This window comes from Mustela putorius, unplaced genomic scaffold (assembly GCF_011764305.1).
Source record: "Mustela putorius furo isolate JIRA1106 unplaced genomic scaffold, ASM1176430v1.1 tig00000095_pilon_pilon_pilon, whole genome shotgun sequence".
Lineage (NCBI taxonomy): Eukaryota > Metazoa > Chordata > Mammalia > Carnivora > Mustelidae > Mustela > Mustela putorius.
In genome coordinates, this window is record NW_025421280.1 from 39090167 (window position 1) to 39112001 (window position 21835).

Here is a 21835-nt window from a genome sequence, read left to right on the forward strand (position 1 = left end):
CAGCCTGGGCGTAGGCACTGTAGGGGCTGAAGGGCAGGGTGAGGGACGGCGTCAGGATGCCCAGCTGCCCCACCATCTGCTGCATGCGCCGCAGGGTCCGCTCCTTGTCCGTGTCGGCGAACTTGACCACCAAGCTGGAGGAGGCACCCTGCAGGGGCAGCGGCAAGCAAGGAGGGAAAGAAGGAGGGAGGTAGCCAGGACTTTGGGGTTCGTGGAACCACGCCAGCTCTGGCCCTTGGGGGAGCACAGCGGCCAGTCCTGCCCGTGGGCGCCGAGCTGCAGGACACGGACCGCACAGCAAGAACAGCTCAGAGATCAGCATCCTGGGTCTCGCACTTGACCGTGTACAGCTGCCTGTGGGCACAGGTGGGGCCTCCCCGCCCAGGGGGCCGCGTCTGGGACCCAGCAGAGGACCCTGACTATCAGCCACGCTCTCAAAAATGGAGAGTCCAACTGGTGGGACCCGGGTGAAGGACCCTAGAGCTGTCACTCACACCTGAGGACAGGTGAGACCCTAACCGGAGAGGGGACATGCCCCCTTTGCTGGAGAGCTCGCTCCCCGATGCGCCCCATCACTGGTCAGCTGCGAGCGTGGGAGAAAGCCTGACCTCCTGGTGAGCCCGAATCCTGCCTCCAGGGGCTACGACTGAGGCCCGAGTGCCCAGCGTGCGAGGCCTGGAGGCTCTGACGCTGCCCTGCTCCTCACTCCCATTTGAGTGCAGCTGAGAGGGGGGATGGTTCTCTAGGGCCTGTACCCCCTGTGGCAGATCCGGCCTTTTCGGTACCGCGACTGTGGCTCCTGGCCCCTCCCCCAGGGGGCGGGGCTACTCCCAGCGCTGAGCCCGTCCTCCTCCGCCTCTCCCCGCCTCTCCGCGCCGCAGGCCTGCCCCCTACCCAACCCCGCTCTGGCCCAGGGGACATTTCCAACCGACCTGGCCCCTTCCCTGCGCTGTCAAAACCTTCCATGGCTCCTCATGACCCCGAGAACCCCGAGAACCTCGGCCGAGGGCTGCAGCCCCTCCCGCCCTCTCCCCTGCTGCTCTGCGCGCCCCACCCCCATCCTTGTTGTCACAGCCCCGCCCCACGTTCCCCTGCTGGCCTTCACAAAGCCACAACACCCCTCAGGTCCCGCCCTCCAGGACACCCTCTTGTACAGTCATACACACATGCACACACACTCACACAAACTCACTCAGACACGAAGAGTCCGAAATATGTGCACACATTTGCACGCACCATGCACGTCACACAGAGTTGCACACACGCGCTCACACGGTGCGTTCAGGGGCCCATATCACACGTGTACACATGCAATCACATACACGCATGTTCACACACACACCCGCCCATCCACACACACTCACATACGTGCCCTCACAGATGCCCACAGAAGCGTGCTGCGCTCGTTCCCGCCACATCAGCCAGGCAGACCCACACTCACGTGCACTCAGTACACACATGTAGAAACACACATGTGCACACACCTACATGCACGCTGCACAAGCCACTCACACAAACACACCCGTTCGACACACTTAACACGTGCAGCAGCACACACGTATCCATATTCTCACATCACACACCTCAATTGCACATTAAGTCACCTACTAACAACCACACACACTCACATATCCTCTCTTACACACACACGCAGCCACACACTGGCAGTACCTCCAGGCACACTCCCACACGCACAATCGCACACTCACCTGCATACCTGTGCCCACACCACCATCAGGGACTCCGCCTCTCTCTCCGCCTGTGCCTTACTGATGAACAGCAAGTGGCTACGGGATGGCGGGAATGGTAGAGAGAGGTTTTGTCCCTGTCCCCTCCCCCTTCCGCACGCCCAGCTCCGTGGCCCAGGGCGGTCCCCACTCACCGGCATGGTCTGGCTGCCGTGCAGGGCGTGGATGGCTGCCTGGGCCTCGGTGTGGGAGGAGAACTTCACAAAGGCACAGCCTGGCCCAAGACAAGGAGCACGCGTGAGGGGTAATAGGGTCTTTCTGGGTAGGGAGGGGCCACAGGTTAGGGCACTGGGAGCCCCGGGCGGCGGGTCAGACGGTCAGAACAGACAGCCAGCCAGACAGCTGGACAATAAAGGATCAGGCAGTAAGAAGAGCACACAGAGTATGATGTCAGCCCGGTGGCCTCTCATTCGCTCAGAAAGCCACCAGCTTCACAGGTGTTGGTGGCTCGCATGGCCGGACAGGCACTGTGAGGCAGTGTGCAGTCCGGAGGAGGGGCAGGTCCTGCCCGCTGGAACAAGTGAAGGGCACGGGCTTAGGGAACACCCCCCAGCTACCAGCCGCTGACACGGTGAGATCGAGTTGTAATCAGATATGCAGAGAGAAGGTGACAAACGTTCAGACAGAGGCACTGAGATACAGTCTTGTGGGCACACTCAGGCACAGATACATTCAGACCTAGACACGTAGGCCCATGTGACCAGAGTTGGAAAGATGGGGACAGAAAATAAATAAATAAATAACAGACAGGTCAGACCCAGCGGCTGGCCACACAGGAAGAAATCAGAAATCACGCAGCCAAGGCAGCCAGGGACCATGAGACACAGGCAAATTCGGACACAGAGTCATAGGAGAGGCTACTAGACGTAGTTCCAGACGGGCATATTGTGGAAGAGCCAGGCCGACTGGGGGTGGGGTAGGACAATGGAATGTTCTAGAACTAGAGAGTGGCAATGGTTGCACAATTTCTTGAACATACTGGAAAGCACTTAGCTGTATGCTTTCAAAAGGTGGATTTTACAGTATGTAAATATCAATTAAAAAAGAAAAGAAGGGTTCCTGGCTGGCTCAGTCAGTAGAGTATGCTACTCTTGATCTTGGAGTCGTGAGTCTGAGCCCCACATTTGGTGTAGAGATGATTAAATAAACTTTAAAAATCATTTAGAAATAAAAATAATTAAAGAGAGAGAGAGAGAGACAAGCAACTAGGGACCACGGGATACATTCTGTCCTTAGAAGATAAAAAGTTTCCAGGGCCAGAGACAGGCAAGGCAACAGTTGGTGCCTGACAGGTGAACCCCAAAAGGTAGGACAGGTAGACTGACAAAGACCTCCAGACACACGAAGAGCTAGGCAGAAATAGTCATTTAGACACTAAGGCAGAAAAAGTCAGAGACTAAAGACGCAGGTGGAGTGATGCCCTTCGCAGGCACAGTCACGTGGGCAGACAGGGAAACAGGTCTCTGCGGACCACGAAAGTCTTTTCCAGATGCTCAGCCAGGATCACACAGACGGTCCACGGGAAACTGTCCCACAGTTAGGTGGGCACAGGCGGCGCGCGGGCCGGACCAGGCGGGAAAGGACGGTCTCCGCCCGCACAGCCCACGCCTCCTGGAGCCAACCCCGCCTTCTCAAGCGCCCCCGCCCGTCCCCGGAAGCCAAACCCCGCCCCCACGTGCCCCGCCCCTCCCCAGAAGCTAGTCCCGCCTTCTCAAGCGCCTGGCCCCGCCCCGGGAGCCAACCCCGCCCCCCCGTTCCCGCCCTGCCCCAGAAGCAAACCCCACCTCTCACGGGCCCTGCCCGGTCCGCAGGAGCCAAACCCGCTTGCTTGCTTGCTTGCTTGCTTTTTTAAAAAAAATATTTTATTTATTTGTTTGAGAGAGACAGAGTGAGAAAGACCATGAGAGGGGAGGTCAGAGGGAGAAGCAGACTCTCCCCATGGAGCTGGGAGCCCGATGCGGGACTAGATCCCAGGACTCCGGGATCATGACCTGAGCCAAGGCAGGCGACCAACCAACTGAGCCACCAGGTGCCCCCCAAACCCACTTTCTAAAGTGCTCGGCCCCACGCCCAGGAGCCAAACCCACCCTCCCACGTGGCTCGCCCCGCCCCAGAAGCCAACCTCACCTTCTCAAGTGTCTGGCCCCACCCCCAGGAGTCAGCTCCGCCCACCCACGTGCCAGTCCCCTCCCCCAGGAGCCAACCCCGCCCGCCCACGTGCCCCGCCCCGCCCCAGAAACCCATCTGGTTTTCTCAAGAGACAAACCCGCCCTCCCGCATCCCCAGGCGGCCCCAGAAAACAACCCCACCTTCTCGAGGGCCCGGCCCCGCCCCCAGAAGCCGAACCCCCACCCCCGTCCCAGGTGCCCCGCCCCGCCCCGGAAGGCAACCCCGCCTTCTCAAGGGTCTGGCCCCACCCCAGGAGGCAATCCCGCCTTCTCAAGCGCCGGGCCTCGCTCCGGGAACCAACCCCGCCCCGCCCCGTGCCAGGCCCCTCCCCCAGGAGCCGAACCCCTCCTCCCGCGCGCCCAGCCCCGCCCCCGGGCCAGCCCCGCCCCCGGCCGGTCACCTTTGCTGCTGCCGTCAGGCCCGCGCAGCACGGTGCATTCGTCGATGACCCCAAAGGGCTGGAACAGCCGCAGCACGTCCTCCTCCGACTGCTGCTTGTTCAGCATCCCCACGAACAGCTTCCGGTCTCCTGTGGGCGGAGACACCCCCTCAGCCGCGTCCTGGCCTCCGGGAATTTCTCGGTCCCTCGGTCCCTCGGGCAGAATGGAGGCAGCAGGGCGTGGGGGGAGCACGGCTGGCCCCCGCTCTGCCTGCGTGGGGGAGGACACAGCCGCGCGCTTCCCTGCTCTGGGCCTCTCCATCCTCCCACGTGCCATGCTCGGCTCATCTCCAAGCCTCGGCTCACGCGGCGCCCCCCTCCTGGACGCCCTCCCTTCAACCCTTCAGGGCCTCCGACCGCTTCCCGGCTCCCACCCTCGGGGCGGAGATGGCTCTCTCCTCGCTCGCGGAGAGCCCCACACAGTACTAGTGAACGAACTGCCTGGCCTGGCCTGGGTCCCTGTCTGTCTGTCTGCCATCTAGATTTCCCAGTGGGGGTGAGCGCTGATGGCCCCTTTCCCCTCAGCAGGGGCCAGGCAGTCCATGTCTGTTGAATGAGTGAAGGCACCTGTGCGCACAGGAGCAGGTGCGGGAAGCCTGGAGCCCCCATCTGCTGGGGTGGGGGTGGGGGTCTGGCTGGAGGCCTGGCTGGCCAGCCTCTCCCGTGTGAGGCCCGAGAGTCCTGCTCCCTCTGGTAACTGGGCTGCTCCCCTGTAATCAGGAACATGGCAGCTTCATCTCCCAGGGATGGTGAGCTGGGTTACTATGGAAACCTGTTCTCTGGCAGCTGTCACTCATGGGGATGGAAGAGAGAGGCATAGACGCAGAGAGACTGACAGTCCGGGAAAGAGACAGAGACAGAGAGAGAGACAGGGAGAAACACAGAGACAGAGACAGAGAGTAAGAGACAAAGAGAGACACACAAAGAGTAGAGAGAGAACCAGAGAGACAGAAGGAGAAAAGATGGGTGAGAAAGAGGTATGGAGAGGGAGAAAGAGAAGTTGAGACAGAGAGAGACAGAAAGACAGACAGAAGGAGGAGGAGGAGGAGGAGAAGAGGAATTAGTAAGAGTGAGAGAGAGACGAGAAGAGACGGAGACATGCAGACCCCCCCCACCCCCCGTCCCAATCCCTGACCTACACGAGCAGCCTGCTCCGAGACTGTGAAAACAGGTCCCAGCCCAGATGGGCTGTACCAGGCTCCAACACATACACAGGAGTCCTAACCGCCCTGCCCCACACACCACCCCCAAGGCTGGATGCTCCGCCTCAGCCCCCAATCCACCTGAACTGGGGAGGGGGTAGGAAAATCTCCAAGAATGGCTAGACTTGGGTGCCACTGGGGACAGCCAAGCATACTCCTATGGTCACATCCCCAACACAGTGCAGACCTACGCAGACGCCAGGCCTCCAGCCCACATACCCACACGCCCAGCCCGGAACAGTCAGGCACTCACAATCCTACACACACGCCCACGCCCAGGCCAGGCGTGCACACGTGCACACGTGCACACAGGCTAGCAGGAAGCCCCACCACATAAGCCACAGAAACACACGTGCACATGCACCCTGCTCACACACATCTGCATACAGGCGTGCCAAGGTACGCATGCTCACATATACACAAACACGCACATGCACACACACAGAGAAATCCCCCTGAGGGGTTCCTTCAGGGATCCTAGCCCCTCTGCCTCAGAAGACCCTCCAGTATTGCACCCCACGGGGAGTGGGGCATTTTAAGATCTAGGGACAAGCAGCTGGACCTAGCCACCTGCCCCCCAACTCCTTCACTCCTAGACCTGTGGCACTGTGGTTTGGAAGAGGGGACACCCCCCCCCCCCGCTCTCCTGCGCCTACCCTAGCCAGGAGACTCTGCCTCTCCCACCACAATGAGGTATGTGAGTCTAGAGGGGACAGCTACAGCCTTCTGATCAGGGGTCCCCCCCTTCCCCCATTCTTCTGCCACCCCCCAGCCTGGTGGCCACGGAGAGATGACAACTACCTCCGCGGCTTTCGCTGTCCGCCGGCTTCACCTGGATTGGCCGCGCCATCTGCGGAGAGAGAGGGGAGGAGGAGGTCGAGGCTGACAGTGGGGACATCAGGGGTGAGGGCTTCACCTGAGCTCTGCCAGGCACCCTGCCCACCTCCCCGAGGCACAGCATCCCACCAACTTCCAGCAGCAAACCAGTCAAACAAGTGACACATGGTCCCACCGACGGGGCTTTGCTCATTGCTGTCTGGAAAACTCTTACTTTACATTCAAAACCCGTTCACAATATTTCTTGCTGTAGGAAGCCTCCTTGTATTCCCAGGTGTAGTAGGCTCTTTGCAAAGTTGTCCAACACCTCTAGTCTCTGCATATTTGACTTTGCAGTTTTTCTCATCAAAAACTGGAGCCTGTTTCCCCACCTTTCTGTATCTGGACTTGGCTATGTGACTTGCTCTGACCCGTGGAAGGTCATGGAAGGGAAGTGGTGGGACTTCCAGGCTCTGGCCTTAAGAGACTTTGCAGCTTCCTCTTTTGTAAAGCTGACATTGGGACAAGCCCAGGTGACAAGCCCAAGCAGAACAGGAAGACAGACCTCATGCCCTGAGAGGCCCCACTGCCAAACAGTGCATGGGAGTGAGGCTGGCCAGTCCTAGCTCATCCCGGCAAGCCCTGTCCACCACTGCATGAATGACCCCAGGGGAAACCAGCAGAAGAGCCACCCAGCTGAGCCCAGGCTGAGCTTACTAACCTGCAGAATCAACAAATAAAATGGTTGAGGTGTTTGTCACCCAGCAGTAACTGATACAAGGGCAGGTACTCTCAGTCCGTTCTCTGAGCGCTGGGTGCGAGGACTGTCATACCTGAGTGGACCAGCTTTCAATCTGGACTCGTTCTGGACGCTTCTGTTCTCCAACCCCCTGCCCCCTCAGCACTGAAAATGATGTTTAATGGAAGAAATCCTCCTCTAATCCCCACCCCCAAACTGACCCAGCCATAGGGGTGAGCTAACATGGGTATTTGAGAAAAACTCAAGGGATGTGGGAAATGCGTGACATTGCTTCTCCACTGGTTTGAGAACAGAATCTCTCTCCAAGCCTTGTGGCTCCTGGTGAACTCCTATTCATCCTTCAAAACCCAGCTCAAATGTCCCCAAGCAGGCCATCTTTCCACCCCGCTGGGTTCCTTCCTCCCTCTGCCTCAGGGCAGGAAGTGTCTACATCTTGCTTTCTCAGAGCATGCAGTTCTCTTCACACCAGGTAGGGAGAATCCGAGAGGCTTGCTAAATTGAATTGACCAGAAAGAAGTGTCCGGCACACGCCAGCATGGAAGGGTGGCTGGGATGTCTGTGCCCGACCTGGGGTTGGAACGAGGGCCCACCCCAGACCCCCTCCCAGGTCAGACCATTCCCATGGCCATTCAGAAAAGGTGCTTGAGGGGTGTCAGCTTTCTAGACGCTGTACAGACACCCAGCAAGCTCCGGAGAGAGGCTCAGTTTTCACCCGGCTTTACAGATGTCAACATCAAGGCCCAGACTCTTTGTCCAAGGTCATGGTGGATGAGTCAAGGCGCTAAGCCTTCCTAGACTTAAAATTTAAGGATCTTTCTACCCAGTCCTATGAGTAGAGACCCCTCTCCGACTCTGAACCCCCAAATCTCCTTCCCCTTGTCTTTGACCCTCTGTCAGTTTGGAGCCTCCCCACGCCATCGGAGGCCCCTCCCTCACTCTGCGCCCTCTGTCCCTGAGCCCCCGCCCCCCGCAGCTTCCCTACCCCACCTGCGCCCCTCCCATTCTGAGTGTTTGTTCCCCAGCTCCTAATGGGCTGCCTCAATCTGAACTCAGCCTTGGGAGCCCCAGAAGCAGAGAGGCCTTCGGGCGTCCCCGATGCCTGCCACCCAGCCACACCTTCAGAGGGACCCAGACCACCTGCGAAAGACCAAACCACGTCTCCCTGCCCCCACCACGTGTGCACGCACACGCACACGCACACACCCCCTCTCCACCTGGGTACCACACCCAGCTAGCTGGAGGCAGGAGCGGGGATTATTTAACCAGACGGGACCCGTTTCTGGGCGGGGGGGGGGGGCAAACTGAGGTTGTGAAGGGAGCCGGGAGGAGCGGGGGCACCTGGGCTCCGGCCTCCGGTTCGCCCCTCCCCGCCCGCCCCGCCTCCGCTGGCCCTCACCTCCTCCCTCCTCCCAGCACCTTGGGCAGATGAGGATGGGGTTGCCATGGCAACGCTGATTCACCACACGGAAGCTGGCAATTGTTGTTGCCATGGAAACCGCCTCTTAGGGGCGAGCCCAGCTCCTGCCTTGCACAAAAGAGATATTTAAATATAATCTTCTGGAGATGGATGAGCTGAGGAGGGAGCGAGGGAGGGGGCCACGGGGAGGGAACCTGTCCCCCTCACCGCACCCTCCACCCCCGCCCCATTCTCGCGGCCTGGGTCCCTGCGCCCCATCTCCCCCGCCCGCTGCCGAGCCTGGGACCTTCCGCCTCCTCCTGGGAGACCCCTTCCCCCTCCCGGGTCAGCTCGGGCTCGGGCCGAGAGTCCCGGTGCGGTCCCGAGAAGCCAGGCGGGCAGTCCCCTCCTCCCCAGTCTCCCGCTCCAAAGCCGAGGCTCGGAGGCCTGGCCATCCGCACCCCGCGGCCCGCCTTACCCACCGGCCTGGAGACGCGCGCCAGGCTGGCCTCCACGTGCCGCCGCCCGCCCGCCCGGCCGGCCCTGGGCGCACAGGCGCGCACACGCCGCACGCACGCACCGGCCCCGCGCCTCGCTCCCCGCGCCCGAGCCCGACGCCCAGGCGGGCGCAGTCGATCCGCCCGCCAGAGGCCGGGAGGAGGCGTGCGGCGCGGGGCGCGCGGGGGGGGGGTTAGTGGGGGGGAGGGAAGCTGGGTCTCCCCACACCCACCCCTCCTGTCGCCCCTGCCCGCCCATCTGGCTCTGCCCACCTCCTTCCGGCTCCCTCTCTCCATCTGTCCCACCGAGGTCTCTGCCTGGTACCTCCCTCCCTCCTCCACCTTCTCTGGCTCCCCATGGCTGCATTCCTTCCCCGCCCCCCCCCACTTCCTCCTTTCATTTAGTCAAGAACATTCCTGGTGTGCCCCGTGCTGAGTAATTTTGCAGCCCTAAGGAGGACCCTCTCATCTGGAACCAGGGGAGACAGAGGCAGATACAGACACTCCCAGACCTAAGCAGTCAGGATGGAGGCAGAGGTGGGGACAAGCCCCTGGGAAACCAGAGAGCATAGAGCAGTGGAGAGCCAAAGGCTATCCTGGGCTTCAGTGAAGATGGAAAGTCTGTAGGGGGTTTTGAAGTATGAGTAAGAGTTTGGGGGGGGGTAGTTTCTCACGTTGGAGGAATACCTACCTCCACCGACTCATTTAATCTCTGAACAACGTCATGAGATGGAAGCTTCTTACTCTACAGATGGGCAAATCAGAAAGGGAACGGAGAAAATCAAAGCAGAGGCCCAATCTCCTGGTTTCCTCCAGGTCCAGCCAACCCTCCAGCCAAGGGGCCTGTGGGCCGGGGCTCTGGGGGAGCATCTGTGTCTTTGGGGTCGGCATGCTTTAGGTAGATGAGACCCAGTCCTTGCTCTGCCCCCCAACCTTTGCTGGGTGACTTCAACCAAGCCACGCACCACCGAGAAACCAGGGTCCCTCATGTCTGAACTATGTATTATTACAGATGGGGAAACCGAGGCCACTGGGGGAGGGATGGCGGGAGGTGGCAGAGGCCCCCGCTAGGAGGAGGAGAAAGCAAGGTGATGCCGGGCCGCTGGTGCAGCCTCCCCTTCGCCCGCAGCCCCAGCGCCTAACCCAGCCTCCCTGCCAAACAGACCACGCCGCTGTCCGGCTCTAGGTGCTGCTGTGGCTCCTTCTGGCCTGGGGCTGGCACCCCGGCCTTCCTCCCCCCTGGCCCCGAGTCCTGCAGGCTCCGCGTGTCTGGGACAGTTCCTTCATTCACTCATTCCTTCCTTCGTTCAGCATGGATTTTCCAAGCTCCCACAGCGAGCTCAGCAACACGCCTTGTGCCCTCACAGGAGCCTCAAAGCCCCTCTGCAACCCCATTTCACAGACGAAGAAACTGAGGCCGGGGAGGGTCAGAGCCCTGGACGTTTGGCACCGGAGTCAGGTCATGGGATGTGGGAGGGGGTCTTGCAAGGGGGCCACTTCAGAAATCCCTGTGCACATAGAAAGGGTTTTCAGGAGGGGTCTGTGGGGAGACCCCCAGACAGACAAACTTAGCCCTTTCTGGGGTGCAGGGCAGACGCCAGATCCAGGATGTCCTTTGCCCCTCAAGACCCTCCCGAGGAAAGAGACAGTACCCGCGCTAACGGCACAGCCCCTCAGAGACAGGGCTGGACCGGCCACCTGCCCCCCGCCTCACTGTCCCCACGGGCCTGTGCCATCTCCAGGAACCTCATCCTGGGGTCTGACACCCCCACAAAAAGCCTCTGCTGCAATCTGAGTCCTCTGCCCAGCGTGGATTCCAGGGGCCTGCGGTCCGTTCTGGGTTCTATTCTGGGATTCTGTTATTCAATTTAGGATCCTATTCCAGAATGCCGAGATTTGATTAAACCACATCCCCCACGGACGCCGCTGTCACACTCAGACATGGGAGCTGGAACTCGCTTCAGAAGCAGCATTCGTGGAGGGGGCTTGCCTGTTCCCTGCACTGTGGGGGGAGCACGGAGCCGGCAGATGCCCCAGCTCACCCTCCCCTCCTGGTTTAGAGATAAAAAGACGCAGGTGTGCACGCCACCCTGTCCCCCCCAACACACACACATGCACAAGGGTCTTTGAGGGGAGGCAGGGGACAGGAAGGATGGTGGCTGCCTTGGTCTCTCGCATGACCCCACTGTGGCCCCCTAACTCCCCAGGGTCCCTGTGCGGGTGTGTGGGGGCACGTGAGCTGCCCGGGGTGGGGGCTCTTCCCACACGGGGCTCCCCTCATGCGGCTGCTGCTCCGTCTTCTGGCGGGGGGGGGGTGCGCTCAGACATCCCTGCTCCGATGCGGCTGACATGCACGGGGGACCCCCCCAGCAGCCCCCCCGCCCCGGCACTCTTGCCGCCAGCCACGAACGAGGCTCTGAGTGTGCTGATGGCAGATCTGTGGGTCCCCTCGGGGTCGGGGGGGGTGGAGAGGAGGCTCCCCCGCAAGTCCGACCCCTTCACTAGGCAGGGGGCCGTCAGCTCCAGAAGCCGAAGGCACGTGTACTCGGGGTGGGAGCTCCCGGCTGCGGCCGGAGGAAGCATGGCACGTGCCCACCAGACACAAAGCGCAGACGAGGGTCTCTGTCACGGCAAAAGCTGGAAAGGACGCGGGTGTCCACCAACGGGAGGACGGACAAGTCAGCTGCGGCTTCGTGCGGTGAAATGCCAGCCAGCCATGAGAAGGTGCCCGCGGCTGGGGCGCGGCACGAGAGGGGATGCCGACCCTCTACAGCATCGCGCTAAGTGACAGAAAAATGCAGACGGTGAAGACTCTGTGTACTGCGGGTCCGTCCACCGTGGGGAAAGAGCAAGTGGGGAAAAGCAGCCCAGGGTTTCAGAGATCTGGTCATAAGTGCAGAGAATGTGAAAATCGGGGGTCAGTTACCATAGAGGTCAGGACGGTGACAGCACAGGCTTGGGGACGTGGCAGGCACGGTTTCTGGGTATTGTTGACAATTCATTCCTCCCCCTCCGCCTCTCCAGCCATGAGCTGGTATCAAACTGAGACCCACAATCTAGACATAATAAGATGACACTGAATCGTGTTCCGGGGTCTAGAACATTCTAGGTCTGCACCAAGATGGTAGAGGATCTAGAACATTCTACATCTGTGGTATCCAAGACAGTGGCTGACTCCTAGTTTAGGACATTCTAGGTCTGAACTTACCAATACAGTAGGTGACCCCCCAGTCTAGAACATTTGATATCCGTGGTCTAACCCAGTAGCTGACCCCTGATCTAGAACATTCTAGATTTGAGGTGTCCAGTGTGGTAGCCACGAGCCACATGTGGCGGTTTAAGTTTAAATTTAACTCAAACAGCATTAGAAATTGTTCCTGAGGGGATGCCTGGGGGGCTCAGTCCATGAAGTGCTTGCCTTCAGCTCAGGTCATGATCCTGAGGTCCTGGGATCGAGCCCCATGTCTGGCTCCCTGCTCAGTGGGGAGTCTGCTTGTCCCTCTGACCCTCCCTCCGCTCAAGTTTTTCCTGAATCACACTTGCCACATTTCAAAGGCTCAGTAGCCACACTAACCTAGCGGCCACCAAGTTGGACAGCAGAGACAGAACATTCCATCACTCTGGAAAATTCTATCGGACAGCAATGGCCTAGAATGGGGATCTGCCAACTCCATTACTGACACACAGCCACACTTATTCATTTCTGCATTGTTTGTGGTTTCTTTTATGTGATGCCACAGAGGGCCTAGAGCCCATGAGGCCAAAAATGGTCCCTCTCTGACCCTTTACAGAAGAAGTTTGCCAACTCTCGGCCTTGAACGTTTTTGTGGGATACTGTCCAACATGGTGGCCACCAGCGCATGTGGACATCAAACCCTTGAAATGTGGCTTGTGTGACCGAGGAACAGAATTTTAAATTTTGTTTAGGGGCGCCTGGGTGGCTCAGTGGGTTAGAGCCTCTGCCTTCAGCTCGGGTCATGATCCCAGGGTGTTGGGATCGAGCCCCGCATCAGGCTCTCTGCTCGACAGGGAGCCTGTTTCTCTCTCTCTCTCTGCCTACTTGTGATCTCTGTCTGTCAAATAAATAAATAAAATTAAAAAAAATTTTTTTTGTTTAATTATAATTAATGTAAATATAAACTTACATGTAAAAACTGATTTCTGACTCCATTCTTGGAAAATCTCTTAAGTATTTTAGAGCAAGCATGTGTGTGGACCTGCTTCTCCAACTCTCCGTTTTATAGAACGTAAACAGCAAAGGCAGATCGAGCATTTCTGATCACAACTGACTGTCTGAATTGAGATGGACCGAGGGGTGGGCCCACCTCCAAGGGACAAAGGGCTGTGAGCGCTCCTTAACTACGCTGACTGCCTGCTGCACTGATGATATCTTGGAGAGGTGTTGGGTTAAGAGAAAATCTAGCATGACAATTAATTTCACCTGTTTCTTTTTAATTTTTTGCTGTTGCTCCTAGAAAAGTGGGAATGCCACTTGTGGCTTGCGTTCTATGTCCCTTAGCATTCGCTCTAGAACATTCACCAGCTCCCTATTCTCCTGACCATTGGACACCAGGCATCTCTCCCAGTCATGACAATCACAAATGTCCCCAGATGTCGCCCAGGGTCCTGTGGGGCGCAGAATCACCCCCACCCCCGGGGTTGGGACCCCCTTGTGACCTGATGTGAACTCCTCTGTGAGACAATGGAGGCTCTCGTGCGATCCTGCACTCAAAAATGTGACTGGCAGCCTCCCAGTGTCGGCACACGCGGTCCCCACGCTGCCCCCACCTCCATCTGCCACGGCTTCCCCATCTATCCAGACATGGCGCAAACGCTCCGTCCTGCAAGAAGGAGCCTTGTTTGCCTGTCACCAAGTCCTCGGCAGTGGGCCGGGCCCCCTGCTTCCCCCTGGGTCCCCTCCCCGAGATGTTCCCCCCAGCTGCCTTATACTCACTGTTCATTTTGTGGCTTGAATGGGGAGCCCCCTAAAACATGTCCAAGTCCTAACGCCCCAGAACCTGTGAATGGGACTATATTTGGAACAGATGTCCTTACAGATGTCAGTAAGTCATGGATCTCGAGATGGGGTCATCCTGGATTTCGGGTGAGCCCTAAACCCAGGGACAGTTGTCCTTATAGGAGAAAGGCAGAGGGAGAGCGGAGACGTATAGACCCATGATGACAGAGGCTGATGCCTCTACGAGCTGGAGAACAAGGGTTACGGGAGCTCCCGGAAGCTGGAGAGATGCGGAGCAGAGTCCCTCCCAGAAACTCTGGAGGGAGCACGGCCCTGCTGACACCTTGATTTCAGACCTCGGGTCCCGGAATTGAGAGAGCGTAAGTCTCCATCGTGCTAAGCCCCCTAGTGTGCGGCCCCCCATTCACTCCTGCCCAGGCACCCTTGCTCCCAAGGCCTCGCAAACCCCAGATCTCTACCTCCACGATCCCTGCCCCAGTCACTTCCCGGGCAACCACATCACCCTGCTGCCCCTCTGAGCCCTGCTCCCTGCGTGGAGCTGTGTCCCCAAGCATGCTGTCTGAACAGAACCTGCATCCAGAGTCTGAAAATCCCTCTGAGCGTCCCCCTGCTCCTCGGTTCCCTGTAGCTCCATCACTGGATGCCCTCTCGCTGGGCCCCGCGCCGGCCACAGAGCAGGTGCTCTGTGCGTGTCTGCTGGATGCACCACTGGGTGCTGACGACTCAGCCCAGCGTCTGCCCTGGAGGGGCCCCCGATCCCGGCTGCTGATGGAGCCCAGAGCCCATCTTTGTCCCCAACACGGAAGGAGCCGGGGCTCAGGTCAGGGCAAGGGAGGCTGGCTTTGGGTCTCAGAGACTCCCTCAGGAAAATCATGTTAGAGCTGTTAGCACATCTCTGTGAGGGTAGGGATTGTTCTGGACAGAAGGGTCAGAGCTTCCAGCCCGAATCTGATCTCACACACACACACACACGCACGCCCGCACACACACGCACACACAGGTCCAGTGGACGCAGAAGGACTGGGTGCCCGCGCAGGGTCCGCGGTCAGATCCCCGTTCCGCTGTTTGCCAGCCGCTGACCTGGGACAGCACCCACTACAGCACTGGTTTGTTCCTCTGAGTGCCCGACGCCCCTGGGGCCCTGGCGCCTGGAGACCCAGGCCTGCTGAGCGTCCTCCTTGTGTCCTGGGGGGACCCGACTGACCTCTCGACGGCGACGTCAGGAGAGACTCTGAGCCAGGACGGTGCTGCCAACTCACTCCCTAATTCCTGCCCCGGGACCCCTGAGATAACTCATGCCGGATGTGGGAATTGTTCGGCAGCAGGAGATAACTAAGAAGATCCACAGAACTCCACTGTCCCCCCTGCCCCCCAAGTGCTAACCTGCCCCCCAGTTCCGGCTTGGTGTGGGGAGATGCTGGCACCACGTCCACGGGAGGGAGAACTGTGAATTCTCAGATGTCGCCTCCTCAGTGAAGACTTCCTTGACCGCGTTCTCTACAGTTTCCTCTCTCCACTCCCCCCTGTTATACTCTTCCAGTGCCGAAGATCAGAGAGGTTGAGTCACTGGCTCATGGACACACAGCAAGGATTGCTGGGGACTAAGCAAGGAGTCCACGGATGTGGCCGCCACGGCACTCTACCCCTCTTGTCTCCACTCCACGCCCCCCTCGCCCAAAGAGGGGCACCTTAGTCTTCACTATGAGGCTGAGGCCAACCCCAGGACCATTTTCAGTGCTTTCAGCTTCGAGCCAACCCCTGCCATGACCTCATGTTGCCGGCAGGTGCACCCCGATTACCCAGCTAACCAAACTGCACACGTATTCTCAGCATTTGTGGCTGCAGATGCCACCCAAGCCGCCCCCAAAAGCCTTTGATGCTGAAAAGTCCCTGAGAATCCCAGAGGGAAGTGTGGGCACCCCTAGAGGTCACGGGGTGCCATGGATCTCACTGTGGTTCCTTCAATTTCCATCTTGAGGCACTGCCTGGGCTCAGTTGGTTCAGGGGGACCACCTTCCCTTCACCGGGGACAGGGACCTCCTGCCCTCCGCAGGAAGGCAGGGCTGACAAGGACAGCCAGCAGGGACAGAGCCTGGGCCAGCCCTGTATGACCTGCCCGGTCCCCGCCCTACACTCCCCTACTCTCTCGCTCCCTCTTGCTCCCTCTGCTCTAACCACACAGGCCTCCTTGCGGCTCCTCCAACACTCCAGGCACAGTCCTGCCTCAGGGCCTTTGCACGGCTACTCCATTTGCCTGCTAATGCTTCTTCATCCTTCAGGTCTCAGCACAACGACACTAACGTGCAGGGCCAGGTGCCCTTGTGCTGTGTGCAACCTACACGACCCCACACAACCACTCTGGTGGGGAATACCGAGCATAGCATGCAGTAGGCACTCAGTAAATGCTCTCTCTGATGATCGCTTCTGTCTGTCTGCACCTTGTACCTCTTTCTGAGTCCAGAGGCAAGTGGGCTCCGCCGCTGATCCCAGGAAGGGCCTCAGCCTTCCCCAGGCTGAGAGCAGCCTCCCTCCCAGACAGCACCCCGGACTCACCCCGGGCAAGGTCTTCTGTTCGTGCAGGGCAGTCTGAGCTTTGATGGCGGAGTCCCTGGCACAATAGGTGAGAAAGGCACAGCCTGGAAAGGAAAGAAACGGGGGTGTTATGAGAAGGGGATGTGTAGACCCGTGTTCACAGTCACATTGACCCCAAAGGCCAGAAGGTGGAAACACCCCAAATGTCCTTCAGTGGAGGAAGGATAAACACAACCTGTCCTTCTGTCCCCACGCAGGAACATGGTCCAGCCTCAGGAAAGAAGGGACCCTGACCCCTGCCACAACACAGAGGACCTCGAGGACACGGGGCTCAGCGAGAGCAGCCAGACCCAGAAGGACCCGTCCCGCAGGACCCCACTCCCGGGAGGGCCCCAGAGGAGTCCCGTCCGCACAGAGAGGAGAGTGTGGGAGCCGGGGCTGGGGAGTCCGTGCTTCGTGGGGACAGAGTCTCCGTGTGGGGACATGGAAAGTTCTGGAGACGGAGGGGGGGGGGTGTTGCAGGACAGTGTGAGTGTGCTTCGTGCCACCGAACTGTGGGACGCCTGGGTGGCTCAGTAGGTTAAGCGTCTGCCTTCGGCTCAGGTCATGGTCTCAGGGACCAGGGATGGAGCCTCACATCGGCTCTCTGCTCAGCGGGGAGCCTGCTTCTCCCGCTCCCCCTCCCCTCTACCCCCACCCCGGCTCACACTCTGTGTCTCAAATAAATAAATAAATAAAATCTTTTAAAAAAACATCTAAAAAAATGCCACTGAGCTGTGCAGAGATGGTTAATATGATAAATTTAATGTTATGTGTATCTCACCACGATAAAAAAAAAAATTGGAAAAGAAGGAAAAATTGGTTAGGATGGTGGATTTTATGTTCTTTTTACTAGAGGTTAAAAATAAAAAAGAGAGCAGCCTACTTTTTGGGGGGGGCCGACAGCAGACGTGCAGTCTCCCACCCCCCCAAACCGGTGAGATAGGGAAGGGGAGAGACGAGCCCCAGCTGCTGATTACATCGTGGCTGAGGCTAGATGAAGAGCTACTGGGAAGGCGGGGTGAGGTGTGGCGGGGGCAGTGGGACAGCCGCCGCCGCCGCAGGGAGGGGGTGGGCCGGGCACCAGCCGCCCCAAAGCTGCAGATGAGGGGCACCGCGGCTCTGCCGAGACCTGTTTCGTGGCCTCGGACGGCGCCTCTCTTCTCTGGGCCTGCGTAGCCGCCATCCGCGAGGGTGGTCTGAGTGCAGGCCGGGGCCGAGGGGCGGCGAGGGGAGCTAGCGGGAGTGTGGCCCAGTGGCCAAGCGCAGAGCCAGTCAGGAGAGGGCGGGGAGGGCAGGCCAGCCGTGAAGTGGTCCAGAGCCAGGCTGTGTTTGACTGGACGACGTCTTGGGGTGGGGGTGAGTTGGGGGGTGGGTTGTGAAGCGTGAGGCCTGCAGAGACGAGAGACATGGAGAGAGACAGAAGCCAGGAGCGAGAAGTCTCCAGAGACAGGCCGCTGAGATCAAAGGTGTCGGAAAGACGTTTGCTGGAGGCCGGTGGGGGGGGCTCGGGGGGGTGTGCGTGGGATGCAGGCGGGAGTCAGGTCCCCGTGGATGGGCGCAGGGGACCAGGCCTCAGCCCTGGGCTTTGCCTCTAACCTCTGGGGGCCTCATTTTCACCGCGTGTGGAATGAGACCATCGTTGGCCGTTCGGATGCTGTGGGACCCTGTGTCCACCCCGCCCCCCACCTCCCTCCCTCTGCCCCCCCCCCCCGCGGACCCCCTGCGCAGAAGCCCTGGGAACAGCTTTGTGGTGCCCATTCTCGCTCCAGACAGGAGCTAATTAAAGCGTTTCCTTCCTTCTGGGATGCGCTCAGCTCACCGATCCGCCCACAGGCCGGCCGGTTGCTGGGGAGGGGTCTGCCGCAGGCCTGACAGGCTCCCTGGGAGCCCTGGGGACGAGGGCACCAGGCCTAGCAGAGGATGGTTTCTAGCATTTAAAAGACATTTGTTGTGAGCATGTAAAATGGTGCAGCCCCTGTGGGGCTGTTTGGCGGCTCCTCAAAAAAAGTTAAACAGAATTACCATAGGACCCAGCAATTCCACTTCCGGGTCTGTCCCCGAAAGGACTGAAACCAGGGACTCGGAGAGATATCTTGAACAGACACTGCACACACTCACGGCGGCGTTGTTCACAACGGCCGGACGTAGAACAACGCAGTGTCCATCGATGCATGCACCGATGGCAAGATGGGGACCATTCACACACTGGAATATTATTCTGCCTTAAAAAGCGGGGAATTCTGACCCGTGTCACCACATGGATGAACCTTGAGGGTGTTATGTTTGGTGTAATAAGCCAGACCCAGAAGGACACATCCCGCAGGACCCCACTCCCAGGAGGTCCCCCAGAGGAGTGCTGTGCACGCAGACACAGAGGAGATGGTGGAACCCGGGGCTGGGGTTAGGAAGTGGGGAGTCCATGATTCGTGGGGACAGAGTGTCCGTCTGGGGAGATGGAAAGTTCTAGAGACAGAGGGTGGGGGTGGCTGCAGGACGGGGGAGTTTGTTTAATGCCACTGAGGTATGCAGTTAAAAATAGTTCGGATGGGGGGAGGGCGGGAGGCGCCTGGGTGGCTCAGTCAGCTAAATGTCCGACTCATCTTGGCTCAGGTCATGATCTCAGGGTCGTGAGACAGAGCCGCCCCCCACACAGGGCTCCTGGCTCAGCGGGGAGTCTGCTTGAGATTCTCTCTCTCCCTCTGTCCCTCCCCCACCCCACCCCACTCTCTCTCTCTCTAAAAATCAATAAATCTTTAAAAAATGGTTAAGGGGCGCCTGGGTGGCTCAGTGGGTTAAAGGCTCTGCCTTCGGCTCAGGTCATGGTCCCAGGGTCCTGGGATCGAGCCCCGCATGGGGCTCTCTGCTCAGCGGGGAGCCTGCTTCCCTTCCTCTCTCTCTGCCTGCCTCTCTGCCTACTTGTGATCTCTGTCTGTCAAGTAAATAAAATCTTTAAAAAAAAAAATAAAATAAAATAAAAAATGGTTAAGATGGTGAATTTGGTGTTATGTGTGTTTTACCGCAATACAAAATCATCACTGGGATATATTAAAAATATAACCCCCCAAAATTGCAGAATACGTTAAGTGTACAATGTAGCAAGTAAATTATAAAATCATGTAACCATCTCCCAGGTCAAGGAATAGAACACGGCAGCCACCAGAAACCCCAGTGCCTCGCATCCCGTGACAGACCCCTCCATCCCCTAGAGGTGACTGCTAGACTGGCTTTCGTAATAGCCACGCCATCGCTTTTCATTATGGCTCCCACCCCATGTGGATCACTACTCAGTGCAGCTGAGTATTTCCTGCTTTCGAACTTACGTAAACGGAATCAGAGCATATGTACACTTTGTGCCTGGCTTCTGCTACTCCACAACAGGTGGCTGTGGGAATCAGGGGTTAATTCCTTTTCATAGCTGTGTAATATTTTCTCCTGTGAATATACTGCAAGTTGGCCATCTGTACTCTTGCGGGCTGTCCACCGTTAGAGGCTATCATGAACAAAGCTGCTTTGGGACACTCTTGTACGAGTGCTTTGATGCACAAAGACATATCTGGGAATGGGACTGCAGGTTATAAGGTAGGCTTATGTTTAGCTTTAAAGGATTCCTTTGAACAGTTTTCCAAAGTGGGTTGTACCAAAGAATTCTCCAATCAATGGGTCTGACAATATTAATGCTCATTTTCACCAACGCTTTTAAACGTTAGTCATTACAGTGGGCGTATCACTGTATTTCATTGAGACGTAACATACATTGACATAGTTATTAACAAAGCCGGGCACCTTGGTGCACTGTAGGAATTCTTTATGTGCTGTGTAAATCAAGAATACTTCGTATTCTTTTATGGCTCTATCTGATGCATACACCTTCCCCCAATCTATGGCTGGTCTGTCTACTCTTTGTGTGTGTGTGTGTGTGTGTGTGTCTATTGTCTGAATTTAATCCCCCAAGGTCTTCAGGGAAAGGAGAGGTGCTAAGACAACTAATCTAGGGCCGGAGAGAAATTAGGCAGTGCGGAGAAATTGGACTGCGGGGAGATGTGAGATAGAGACAAAACCCTTCTCCTTGGGCCCATTCTTGCCTGCGAGGCCTCATTTGCAGAACATGGAGTGCGCTGGTCCTGGGAGGCTAGGCCGGGACCCCCAAGCCACCTTCTAGGCCATCTGCCTCTGGGTGCAGAGAATGTTTTCAGCCAGAGAGACGCAAAGACGCAACTGTGTGCCGCTGTCCCCGGTGCTGAAACGCTCGCTTGTTCTCCTGACCCGCTCTCTTCCCCATGTCTCCGTTTCTCCTTTCTAATTGGGGAAAATGTGTGATGTTCACCACTTTCTGGGGAAACACAGCCTTGATTCTCAGTTTCTGTTAGGGCTCAATTGGATCTCCCTCCCCCAAATTCATCTGTTGCTCTCCTAACCCCTCAGGACCTCAGAATGGGACCTTATTTGGAAAACGAGCCATTGCAGATGTAAAGAGTTAAGGTGAGGTCGTAGGTTAGGAGGACCAGCCCCAGCGCCGTAGGACTGTGTCCTTTAAAAAGGAGGACATCTGGGACGCCTGGGTGGCTCAGTTGGTTAAGCAGCTGCTTTCGGCTCAGGTCATGATCCCAGCGTCCTGGGATCGAGTCCCACATCGGGCTCCTTGCTCGGCAAGGAGCCTGCTTCTCCCTCTGCCTCTGCCTGCCATTCTGTCTGCCTGTGCTTGCTCTCTCTCCCCCCTCTCTCTCTCTGATAAATAAATAAAATCTTAAAAAAAAAAAAAAAGAGGACATCTGGGCACCGAGACACACATTCAGGGGGAAGCCCATGGGATTATGAAGGCAGAAATCTGGGTAATATATTCACAAGCCCGGGGACAGTAAGGACCTTCAGGGACAGTAAGGACTTCCAACAAACCACTAGAGGCTGGGAGACACTGGAGCCAGGTTCTCCCTCCATCTCAGAAGGAACCAGCTCAAGCCACACTTTCATCTCAGACTTCTGGCTCCCCGGACGGTGAGCAAACATGATTCTGTTTTTGAAGCCCCCTGGTTTGTGGTACATTTTCTCAGCAGCCCTAGCCAACGAATACCGTCCCCAACCAGTACAGACTTTTACTGGTATTAATAAAGTTCCCGGGCTTCTAATACTAATACACTTGTACTCAGTAATGACTCACTCAGTCCTTATAACAACCCCACAGAGTAGCTGCTAGTGTTGTCTTTATTTTACAGATGAGGGTCTGGGGCACAGAGTGGACAAGTGACTTGCCCAGGGTCA

The 21835-nt window shown here is 57.9% G+C and overlaps 1 protein-coding gene across 13 annotated transcripts in view; it reads right to left on the bottom strand.

The window, feature by feature from the left end:
* The window catches only part of CELF5 (CUGBP Elav-like family member 5), a 48436-nt gene that overhangs the window by 11802 nt on the left and 14799 nt on the right, over positions 1-21835 (bottom strand). For 7 of the 13 annotated variants that reach the window (XR_006608584.1, XR_006608583.1, XR_006608580.1 and 4 more), the window contains exons 2-6: positions 16559-16641; positions 6357-6408; positions 4318-4446; positions 1883-1962; positions 2-148 (exon numbers count right to left, since the gene is read on the bottom strand). Coding sequence is in view for 10 of the 13 variants with exons in the window: in XM_045086830.1 (XP_044942765.1) it covers positions 2-148; positions 1883-1962; positions 4318-4446; positions 6357-6408; positions 16559-16641 (491 nt within the window). In the remaining 3 variants the exon portion in view is untranslated. Of the gene's footprint in view, position 1; positions 149-1882; positions 1963-4317; positions 4447-6356; positions 6409-9008; positions 12450-16558; positions 16642-21835 lie in introns of those variants that run through there. The other 6 variants (XM_045086842.1, XM_045086815.1, XM_045086820.1 and 3 more) reach the window with 5 other exon arrangements.